Below are 11,037 nucleotides of genomic sequence, written 5' to 3' on the forward strand. Positions count from 1 at the left end.
CGACGTCCCGGCCCTCGGGCTGCGTTTGTGACCGGAGTTCATCAGCAGCCTCCCCCGGGGTGATTCCGCCTCTGCTAATTGCTGCTAATTAATTGCCTGTGTGTGATCACCCATGAGCTGCTCCGGGATGGCTCCTCCTGGGCCCTGGAAAGAGAGGAGAAGCATCAGACCCCGCTCGTTACCGTGGCCGTTAATTAACCCCCACTGCAGTCAAGCACGTCCCCCCACGCTGGCACAACTGCGTTAACCGGGACGCAAATGGCTTTAGTGGCGGCTGCCGCGGCGGAACCGGAGCAAACCCTGCGCTTGTGTCCATGCAGCTGCTCCCAAACCCGGCGTTTCTCACCCCAAACCAGGTTGGCGGGTCGCACTCGCGGGGTGGCGTACGGTCAGTCCGGCACTGCCGGGTCCATCGGTGACGCTCCGGTAAACGCTGCTTGTGCTCCAGATCCGGCCTCTTCCACAGCAGTGGCTGCGGCGCTGGGGGGTGACGGTGCCGCGGTCAGGGACAGACGGACCCAACGGGACGGCCACAAGCGACAGCTGCGGTGCAGCGCCGGTCCCAGCCCCTCACCGGTGCGGCGGTGCCGCTGCCGGGAAAGAACCAGGCGGGAGGCGGTGGGGAAACGGCAGAGCCCAGCGTTTATTGACCGTCGTACAAAACCGTGCCGGGCGTCACGCACTGAAAATGGGGGAAATGAACCCAAACCGGGGGAACTTGTGGTATAAAAGACCGCGGCGGCAACAGGCGCTCGGGTTACGAACTGCAATCAAGTGCCAGCGGTGCCGACGGCTGCGCGTGTGGCGAGCGAGACAGTTCCCGGCGGCACCGCGTGCGTCACCCGCTCCCCCCACGGGAGCGCAGCTCTCAGGCTAAAAACTCGAGAAATAAACCAAAAAGCAGCTAAAAAGAGAACCGTCCCTGCCCCAGGGGTGATCACGGCAGCCGGTGGCGCCGCAGAGAACCGAACACGACCCCCCCGGCGCGGTGCCGTGGCTCAGAGGCGGCGCTGGTAGCCCGAGGGCACGCGGGCGGCGGGCAGGTAGTCGCTGTAGCCGCCCGAATAGCGGCTGTAATCGGCGTGCGGCTCCGGGAGGCGGCGGTAATCCAGCGGGGATTTGGTGGGCGAGCGGCGGTACGCCAGCGGGGAGTCGGCTAAGCGCCGGTAATCCGAGAGGTCGGACAGACGGCGCTCGGAGCCGTACCTGGGCGAGAGAACACACGGCGGTTAACGGTGCGACGGTGGCACCGTGACCCACGCGGGGACGCGCCGCAGCAGCACCGGGCTCCGGGCGGGTGGCGCTGCCGGCACAGCCGCAGCACAACGGGGACAAAGCGCCCGGTGTCCCGTGGATCGGACGCTCGGCGCCGCAGGATGAGCCCCCCACCCCAGTCAAAGCCCCGCTCCCACCCCAGGGAGCCGGTTACCGGCGGCTGCACCGGTGCCCACCCCTGCGCGTTACCGGGAACCGAGCCTGTGTGGCGGCGGGGAGCGCGGCACGCGTCGGGCCGGCGCGGTGCCGTACCTTTTGGCCAAGGCGGAGGATTTTTTGTACGGGTCGTCGTAGGCGGCGCTGCGAGGCGGCGAGAGGCGGGTGCGCTCATAGGGCAGCGCGGCGGCGGCCGGCGGCAGCCCCAGGTATGAAGCCGCCTGCTGCCCCAGCTGGCTGGGCCCGTCGTAGGCGTTGCCGGGCTGGCTCCGGTACGCCAGCGCGGCGGAGGACGGCTGCTGCGCCGGGTAGGACGCGGCGGCCGAGCCGGAGGCCTGGGCCCGGTACGCGGCCGTCAGCGGGGCGGACGCCGGCGCCTTGTAGGAGGCGGCAGCGGCCTGGCTGCTGTAGGACATGGCCAGCGAGGAGGCGGCCTGGGCGCCGAAGGTGACCGAGAGCGCGGCGGCGGCCGACTGGCTGCCGTAGGACGCCGGCAGGTTGGCGGCGGGCTGGGCGCCGTAGCCGGGCTGGGCGCCGTAGCCGGCGGAGAGCGCGGCGGCCGGCTGGGCGCCGTAGGAGGCCGAGTGCCCGGCCACGGGCTGGTAGGCGGCGGTGGCGGCGTGGCCGGTGACGGCCTGGGCGCCGTAGGAGGTGGCGTGCACGGCCACGGCGCCGTAGGAGGCGGAGAGCGCGGCGCCGGGCTGGGCACCGTAGGAGGCGGCGTGGCCGTCCACGGGCTGCGCGCCATAGCCGGCGGCGTGGCTGGCGGTGGCCGCCTGGGCGCTGTAAGACGCCACGTGCGTGGCCACAGCCTGGGCGCTGTAGCCGGCGGTGCCGGTGCCGTAGGCGGCGGCAGAGGCCTGAGCACCGTAGGAGGAGTAGCCGGAGGCGGTTTGCGCCCCGTAGGAGGAGGCCAGCGCGGCGGACTGCACGCCATAGCCGGAGAGCTGGGCGGTGCCGGGCTGCGCGCTATAGGCGCTGGCGGCCTGGCCGCCGTAGGAGCCCAGCGAGTTGGCGTTGGGCTGCGCACCGGCGGCACCGAGGGCCGCCGAGGGCTGGGCACGGTAGGCGTTGCCCAGCGAGGCGGAGGGCTGGGCGCGGTAAGCCGCGGCCACGCCGGTGTTGGGCTGCGGGCGGTACGCCGCGCCGAGGGACGCGGCGGGCTGGGCGCGGTAGGCGGCCCCCAGCGATGCCGAGGGCTGGGCGCGGTAGGCGGCCGGCTGCGCCGTCACCGGGAGCGTGGCCGTGGCGTAGCCGGCACGCGTCGGGGAGCGCCGCAGGGGGCTGCGGTCCCTGCCGAAGTAGGAGGGGGACGTGGGCCGGGCCGGCGCCTCCAGGGCCTCGTACTTGCCGGCGCCGCCGCCGAAGCGCTGCTGGTAATCGTACAGCGAGGAGGCGGCGGCGTAGCCGGCGGCCGCGGGGAAGGCGGCGTCGGGCGCGCGGCGCTGCTGGTCCAGCGGCTCGAGCTTGGGCTGGAACTTCTCGCGGTACTCCAGCCCCGGGCGCTTGCTCTTGTCCGGCGCCGCGGCGGGCGGCGCGGCCGGGCCCTTCTTGTGCGCGTTGGTGGAGAGCTCCACGTTCACCCGCCGCCCCTTCACCTCCTTCCCGTTCAGCTGCTCGATGGCCACTTTGGCGTCGGCTTCGCTCTCCATGTGCACAAAGGCGTAGTCTGAGCGGGCAGGGCGGTGGGGAGAAAAGACACTTCGTTACAGCGGCTTAACGAGCCCCTCGGGCTCGGCCGGAACCGCCTGCGTTGGCTTCCGCCGCGCGATCAACCCGCCGGACCTCACGAGCCCGGCCGCCCGCCCGGCGCAGCCTGCTGTGCGCCGCCTCGCCCCGGTCCCCTCCGGCCCGTCGCACCGGGAAGCAAAGCCAGAGAGAGCCGGAGCCACCGAGGGACAGCGAGTGACACCGAGCGGACAGACAGAGGGGACCGGGAGAAAGGAAGGGGGACCAGGAGAGGGAGGAGAGAGAGGGGGATGAGGAGAGACCAGGAGAAGGGGAACCAGAAGAGGGAGGAGAGAGGGGGGATGAGGAGGAGAGAAGGGGGGGACTGGGAGAAAGAGACGGGGGACAAGGAGGAGAAATGGGGGACCAAGAAAGGGAGAAGGGGGGGGGACCAGGAGGAAGAGAGGACAGAGGGGGGACCAGGAGGAAGAGAGGACAGAGGGGGGACCAGGAGGAAGAGAGGGGGACAGAGAAAGGGAGGAGAGAAGGGGAGAGCAGGAGGAGAGAGAGAGGGGAGAAGGAGGAACAGAGAAAGGGGAGAGAGAAGGGGGGACCAGGAGGAAGATAAGAGGATAGAGAAAGAGAGGAGAAAAGGGGAGACCAGGAGGAAGAAAAGGAAGAAGGAGGGACAGAGGGAAGAGAGCAGGAACCAGGAGAGAGAGAGAGAGGGGAAACAGAGAAAGGGAGGAGAGAGGGGATACCAGGAGGAAGAGAAGGGAGAAGGAGGAACAGAGAAACGGGGGAGAGGAGGGGGACAAGGAGGAGAGAAGGGGGGACAGAGAAAGGGAAGAGAAAAGGGGAGATTGGGAAGAAGAGAGGGGAGAAGGAGGGACAGAGAAAGGGGAGAGAGAAAGGGGGGGAGCCAGGGAGAGAGGAGGGAAGGGAGGACCACGATGGAGAGAGGGGGACAGAGAAAGGGAGGAGAGAGGGGATACCAGGAGGAAGAGAGGGAAGAAGCAGGGACAAGGAAGACAGAGGGGGGACCAGGAGAAAGAGAAGGGGACAGAGAAAGGGAGGAGAGAAGGGGGGACCAGGAGGAAGGGAAGGGTGACAGAGGAAGGAGAGAGGGGGAACCAGAAGGAAGAGAGGAGAGAAGGGGAGGACAGAGAGAGGGGGACCAGGAGGAAAGAAGGGGGGAACCAGAAGGAAGAGGAGCAGGGGGACCCCCAGCCCTGCGGAGCGAGCGTCGGGACGCGGTACCCGGGGGTTCATCCCCCGCCTCGGCGCGACGGGTCCGGGAGTCGCGGGGTCACCGGCGCGGCCCCCCCCGCCCTGCGGCCACGTCACGCGTGTCCCCCAAGCGGGACATTCCAGAGGGAGTTCAGCTGCGGCGAGCGAGCAGAGGCAACGTCCCCCGCCCGGGACACGGGGACTCCCCCAGTAACCGGCACTTTTCGGCTCGTCCACCCGTGCTTTAGGGTCCGTTTGTCCGCGGTGGCGGAGGCGAAGCCGCGGCGGAAGCGGGGAAACGGCTCCAGGGAGCGGGGGCGGAACCGGGGCCCGGGCGGGCCCGGGCGGGCAGAACGCGGGACCCCGGGAGGGCAGAACCGGGGGGTCCCGGGCGGGCAGAACGCGGGACCCCAGCGGCCCCGGATGGGAAAGAACAGGGGGTCCCGGACGGGCAGAACGCGGGACCCCAGCGGCCCCGGGAGGGCAGAACCGGGGGGTCCGGGCGGGCAGAACGCGGGACCCCAGCGGCCCCGGGTGGGGAAGAACGGGGGGTCCCGGGCGGGCAGAACGCGGGACCCCGGGGGCCCCGGGAGGGCAGAACCGGGGGGTCCCGGGAGGGCAGAACGCGGGACCCCAGCGGCCCCGGGAGGGCAGAACCGGGGGGTCCGGGCAGGCAGAACGCGGGACCCCAGCGGCCCCGCGTGGGGAAGAACGGGGGGGTCCGGGCAGGCAGAACGCGGGACCCCAGCGGCCCCGCGTGGGGAAGAACGGGGGGTCCCGGGCGGGTAGAACGCGGGACCCCAGAGGCCCCGGGAAGAGAGAACCGGGGGTCCCCAGCGGCCCCGGGCGGGCAGAACCGGGGGTCCCGGGAGGACAGAACGCGGGACCCCAGCGGCCCCGAGCGGGCAGAACGCGAGTCTCGGGTGGACAGAACGCGACCCCAGCGGCCCGAACGCGGGACCCCAGCGGCCCCGGGCGGGCAGAACGCGGGACCCCAGCGGCCAAAACGCGGGTCCCCAGCGGCCCCGGGCCCCCAGCGGCCCCGGGCGGCCCCAGCGCGGGCCCCCAGCGGCCCCGGTCGCTCGGCGCAGGGCCCGTCGCGGATCCCCCGTTGTGTCCCGGTACCCCGGTACCTTTGACCACGTCGCACTCCACCACGGTGCCGTACTGCTGGAACAGCGAGCGCAGCTCCCCGCTGGTGCAGGCGGCCGACACGTTCCCCACGAAGATCTTGCAGGTGTTGGTGGGCCGGGGCCGGGACGGCTCCACCACGATGCGGCGGCCGTGGAGTTGGTGCCCGTTGAGCTGCGCGATGGCGCGGGCGGCAGCCGCCTCGTCCTGCAGGTGCACGAAGGCGAACTGCTTCATGAGGGCGATGCCCAGCACCGGGCCGGCCACGCCGGCGAACAGCTCGCTCAGCTCCTCGGCCGTGGCCTCCTCGGGGACGTTGCCCACGAAGAGTTTGATGCGGGGGCGCATTTTGAGCGGCGGCGGCGGCACAAAATGGCGGCGGCTCCTCAGAGCGGGGCGGGAACGGCGGCGGCGGACGGCGGCTGCGCGCGCGCCCCCACTGCGCCTGCGCGGCGCCCGCGCCCCGCCCACCCCGCTGCTAACGGCCGGCGAGCTGGCACCGCCCACTCAGTCTCGCCCCGCCCACTCCCTATACCAGGCGCCGCGCTGGCACCGCCCACTCCGTTTCGCCCCGCCTACTCCCTATGCCAGGCGCCGCGCTGGGCACGCCCACTCCGTTTCGCCCCGCCCACTCCCTATGCCAGGCGCCGCGCTGGGCACGCCCACTCCGTTTCGCCCCGCCCACTCCCTATGCCAGGTGCCGCGCTGGGCACGCCCACTTCGTTTCGCCCCGTTTCGCCCCGCCCTCTCCCTATGCCAGGCGCCGCGCTGGGCACGCCCACTCCGATTCGCCCCGCCCTCTCCCTATACCAGGTGCCGCGCTGGGCACGCCCACTCCGTTTTGCCCCGCCCACTTCGTTTAATGGGGCCGCGCTGGCCCCGCCCACTCAGTCTCGCTCCGCCCACTTCGTTTAACAGGCGTTGAACTGGTTACGCCTACTCAGTCTCCCCCCGCCCACTTCCTGTAACAGGCGCCGCGGTGTCCACGTCCAGTCTCGCCCCGCCCACTTCGCTTAACAGGAACCATGTTGGCCACGCCCACTCAGTCTCGCCCCGCCCATCACCCCATTGACCGCCGCCGCGCTGGCCACGCCCACTCAGTCTCGCTCCGCCCACTTCCTTAACAGGCGCCGCGCTGGCCACGCCCTCCCTTAAAGGCGCCGCCGCCGTCCTGGGCGCCGCGGGGACCAGCAGCCCTGGGTCCCCCCACAAAGACGCCGCGGGGCGAGCGATCGTTTATTGCTGAGCTGGGGCGGCTCCTAGAGATGGGGAGATGGGGCCGCCGTGGGGCCGAGGGCCGCCGTGGGGCTGGGGGTCGCCGTGGGGCCGGGGGTCGCCCTGGCGAGGTCCCGCTCCTCCCAGAGCGTGCGGCCGTCGCAGGAGCAGATCCGCTTGGGGTTCTGGAACAGCCCGGCGGCGCGGGCCACCACCCCACAGGCCAGCCTGGGGGGGACAGGGACAGCGGGTGAGTGACCCCACCAACCACCCCCCAGGACCCCCAGATCCCCCCCAAACACTCACCCGGGCCCTGAGTTCCCCGTCACCCGGGACAGGGGGTGGCAGCCCCGGCCCAGGTCGTCCTCACCCGCGGCCACCACCACGGAGCGCCCGATGATGTCCCCAACCTGGTGACACAAGGAGGGGGTCAGAGAGAGCTCAAGGACCCCCCCACAGCCGTGGGGCACAGCCCGGACCCCCCAGAGCTGTGGGGCTGGGGCTGGACCCCCCACTCCGAGCCTGTTGAGCCCCACAAAACAGCCGTGGGGTGCACCCAGACCCCCCCACAGCCACGGGGTGCAGCCTGGACCCCCCCAACCAGCCTCACCCTCAGGCGCGAATCCTCCATGCGGAAGGTGGCTCTGCCCTCAGCATCTGCCCAGATGTTCCCCAAGTCCCCTGCGTGCTGTGGGGGGGACGGGGGGGTCAGGGGGGGGGTCCCAGGAACCCCCCCCCAAAGCCCCCAACCCCCCCCAGCTCACCCGGTGCTCATCCTGGGGTCCCCCGTGACACTCGCCGTCCGGATTGAAGTGGCCGCCGCAGCTTTTTGGGGGGGACACAATGGGGTGAACGGGGGGGGTCCCGGCACCCCCAGACCCAGGGGGGTGTGCAGGTGTGTGTGTCCCCCCCCATACCTGTCACAGGGGTCCGAGAGGTCCCCGAACTCGTGGACGTGGAGCCCGTGGGGGCCCGGGGGGAGCCCCTCGATGGCCCCGTCCACCAGGCAGCGCGTGGGCGAGAGCTGCAGGAACCGCACCAGCCCCCGCGCCACCCCCGCCAGCGCCGCCACCGCCGCGGGGACATCGGCGGGGACCCCCGCGTGCGCCCCCCCCGACTCACCGGCCGGGGTGCCCCCCATCCCCTGCAGCACCGCCGGGCGCCCCAAATCCTCCAGGAGCCGCTGCACCCGCTCGGCCGGCGCCGTCGTCTCCACCAGCACCGCCTGCTCCGGCAGCCGCAGCTCCAGCAGCCGCACGTCTGGGGGGGGACGGGGTGATGGGGGGGGGGCCCCACTCTGGGGGGGGGTCCACAACTCTTTGGGGGATCGCTGAGTCTATGCGGGGGTCCCCGACTCTTTGGGGGGGTCCCTAAGTCTTTAGGGGGAGCCCTGAGTCTTTGGGGCATCCCTGGCTCTTTGGGTGGTCCCCAATACTTTGGGGGATCCCCGACTCTTTGGGGGGTCCCTGATTGTTTGGGGGGTCCCCGACTCTTTGGGGGGGTCCCTAAGTCTTTAGGGGGAGCCCTGAGTCTTTGGGGGGAGCCCTGAGTCTTTGGGGCATCCCTGGCTCTTTGGGTGGTCCCCAATACTTTGGGGGATCCCCGATTCTTTGGGGGGGTCCCTGATTGTTTGGGGGGTCCCTGATTCTTTGGGGGGTCCCCGACTCTTTGGGGGGGTCCCTAAGTCTTTGGGGGGAGCCCTGAGTCTTTGGGGCATCCCTGGCTCTTTGGGTGGTCCCCAGTACTTTGGGGGATCCCCGATTCTTTGTGGGGGTCCCTGATTGTTTGGGGGGTCCCCAACTCTTTGGGGGGGGTCCCTAAGTCTTTAGGGGGAGCCCTGAGTCTTTGGGACATCCCTGCCTCTTTGGGGGGTCCCCAATACTTTGGGGGATCCGTGACTCTTTGGGGAGGGGGGGCTGACTCTTTGGGGGAGTCGCTGACTCTTTAGAGGGGTCCTTGGCTCTTTGGGGGGGTCCCTGGCCCTTTTGGGGGAGCCCTGGCTCTTTGGGTGGTCTCCAATTCTTTGGGGGATATCTGAGTCTATGGGGGGGGTCCCTGATTCTTTGGGGGGAGCCCTGGCTCTTTGGGGGATCTCTGACTCTTTGGGGGGTCCCTGACACTTTGGGGGGGTCACTGGGATGTCACCGCAACTCCAGCAGCCGCACGTCTGGGGGGAGATGGGGTGATGGGGGGGGGGTGAATTTGGGGGGGGTCCATGACTCTTTGGGGGGTCCCTGTGTCTTTAGGGGGAGCCCTGAGTCCTTGGGGCATCCCTGGCTCTTTGGGTGGTCCCCAATTCTTTGGGGGATCCCTGACTCTTTGGGGGGTTCCCTCTTTGGGGGGGTCCCCGACTCTTTGGGGGATCCCTGAGTCATTGGGGGGAGCCCTTGCTCTTTGGGGGATCCCCAAATCTTTGGGGGGTCCCTGACGCTTTGTGGGGTCCCTGACTCTTTGAGGGTGTCCCCGACTCTTTGGGGGATCCCTGACTCTTTAGGGGGGCCCTGACTCTATGGGGGATCCCTAAGTCTTTGGGGGGATCCCTGACTCTTTGGGGGGGTCCCTGATTCTGGGGGGTCCCTGGCTCTCTGGGGGGTTCCTGACTCTTTAGAGGGGGGGTCCCTGACTCTTTGAGGGGTCCTTGGCTCTTTGGGGGGGTCCCTGAGTCTATGGGGGGAGCCCTGGCTCTTTGGGTGGTCCCCAATACTTTGCGGGATCCCTGACTCTTTGGGGGAGGTCCCTGGCTCTTTGGGGGGTCCCTGACTCTTTGGGGGGGTCCTCGACTCTTTGGGGGATCCCTGAGTCATTGGGGGGAGCCCTTGCTCTTTGGGGGATCCCCAAATCTTTGGGGGGTCCCTGACGCTTTGTGGGGTCCCTGACTCTTTGAGGGTGTCCCCGACTCTTTGGGGGATCCCTGACTCTTTAGGGGGGCCCTGACTCTATGGGGGATCCCTAAGTCTTTGGGGGGATCCCTGACTCTTTGAGGGGGAGTCCCCAACTCTTTGGGGGGGGTCCCTGACTCTTTAGGGGGGGTCTCTGACTCTTTAGGGGGGCCCTGACTCTATGGGGGATCCCTAAGTCTTTGAGGGGGTCCCTGATTCTGGGGGTCCCTGGCTCTTTGAGGGGTCCCTGACTCTTTGAGGGCGAGTCCCCAACTCTTTGGGGGGGGTCCCTGACTCTTTAGGGGGGCTCTGACACTTTGAGGGGTCCTTGGCTCTTTGGGGGGGTCCCTGAGTCTATGGGGGGAGCCCTGGCTCTTTGGGTGGTCCCCAATACTTTGGGGGATCCCTGACTCTTTGGGGGGGTCCCTGACGCTTTGTGGGGTCCCTGACTCTTTATGGGCGTCCCCGACTCTTTGGGGGTCCCTGACTCTTTGGGGGGTGTCTCTGATTCTGGGGGGGTCCCTGACTCTTTACGGGGGTCCCCGACTCTTTGGGGGTCCCTGACTCTTTGGGGGGTGTCTCTGATTCTGGGGGGGTCCCTGACTCTTTACGGGTGTCCCCGACTCTTTGGGGGTCCCTCACTCTTTGGGGGATCCCTGACTCTTTGGGGGTCCCTGAGGCTTTGGGGGGCTGTCCCTGATTCTGGGGGGGTCCCTGATTCCGCGGGGGAGGTCCCTGATTCCGGGGGGGGTCCCTGATTCCGGGGGTCTCACCGGGGGCGCCCTCCAGCGCCGCCCGCACGGCGTCCGCGCAGCTCTGGCACCGCATCTGCACCGCGAACTCCAGCTGCGGGGACAGGGGGCGTCAGCACCGCCTGGGGAGCCCCCGCACCCCCAAACCCCGCTGTCCGGGTCCCCCCCACCCCCACCCCCGGTCCCGGTCCCGGTCCCGGTCCCGGTCCCGGTCCCGGTCCCGGTCCCGGTCCTGACCCGGCAGCCGCTCCCGCTGAGCTCCGCTTGCGCCATCGCCACGGCCGCCGGAAGCGGAACCACCGGTCGTCCTGGCGACGGGCCGGAAGGGGAGGGGCGTTGGCAGGGGTGGCGCTTCCGGCGTCGCGTCGCCATGGCAACAGCGCGGTAGGCTGCGGCGTCCCGCGGCACCGGGGGGTTTGGGGGGACATGGGGGGTTTGAGGGGTCCCCGGGGGTTTGGGGGGGACATGGGGAGGTCTGGGGAGGCGGGTGAACGAGCGGAGTGGCCTCCCCGGGTTGCTGATCCGTGACCCCCCACCTGCAGCTCGGGGACCCCCGGTCCCCCCAACCCGGAGCCGCCGACCCCCGCGGGGCTGCGCCGCCCCCGCTCGCTACCGGAACAACCGGGGGGGCCGCTGCCGCCCCCCCGCCGCCTTTCTCCGCTGACACCGCGGCCGCACCGGGATCCCCCGACCCCCGGGACCCCCCCGACCCCCGGGACCCCTCCAACCTC

General features: G+C 69.9%; 2 protein-coding genes across 3 annotated transcripts; both read right to left on the reverse strand.

The window, feature by feature from the left end:
- Window positions 1–623: 623 nt before the first annotated feature.
- Window positions 624–5,908, reverse strand: RBM14 (RNA binding motif protein 14). 2 transcript variants are annotated; one of them, XM_065862193.2, is made up of 3 exons: window positions 5,463–5,908; window positions 1,528–3,100; window positions 624–1,206 (listed from the first exon to the last, which is right to left on the reverse strand). In XM_065862193.2, the coding sequence occupies exons 1-3, from the start codon at window positions 5,806–5,808 to the stop codon at window positions 999–1,001; spliced, it is 2,127 nt and encodes a 708-aa protein (XP_065718265.1). In that variant the 5' UTR covers window positions 5,809–5,908; the 3' UTR covers window positions 624–998. The 2 variants fall into 2 exon arrangements, with proteins under 2 accessions (XP_065718265.1, XP_065718266.1); XM_065862194.2 differs by lacking the exon at window positions 1,528–3,100 and having other exon boundaries at window positions 1,013–1,206; window positions 5,463–5,893.
- Window positions 5,909–6,683: 775 nt separating this feature from the next.
- On the reverse strand, window positions 6,684–10,693 carry CCS (copper chaperone for superoxide dismutase). Its single transcript, XM_065862201.2, has 7 exons — window positions 10,544–10,693; window positions 10,328–10,400; window positions 7,593–7,935; window positions 7,440–7,500; window positions 7,286–7,363; window positions 6,982–7,085; window positions 6,684–6,903 (listed from the first exon to the last, which is right to left on the reverse strand). Exons 1-7 carry the CDS (start codon window positions 10,676–10,678, stop codon window positions 6,720–6,722), a joined length of 978 nt encoding a protein of 325 aa, XP_065718273.2. The 5' UTR covers window positions 10,679–10,693; the 3' UTR covers window positions 6,684–6,719.
- Between the last annotated feature and the right edge of the window lie 344 nt (window positions 10,694–11,037).

Source organism: Patagioenas fasciata, chromosome 39, assembly GCF_037038585.1.
Source record: "Patagioenas fasciata isolate bPatFas1 chromosome 39, bPatFas1.hap1, whole genome shotgun sequence".
Classification (NCBI taxonomy): domain Eukaryota; kingdom Metazoa; phylum Chordata; class Aves; order Columbiformes; family Columbidae; genus Patagioenas; species Patagioenas fasciata.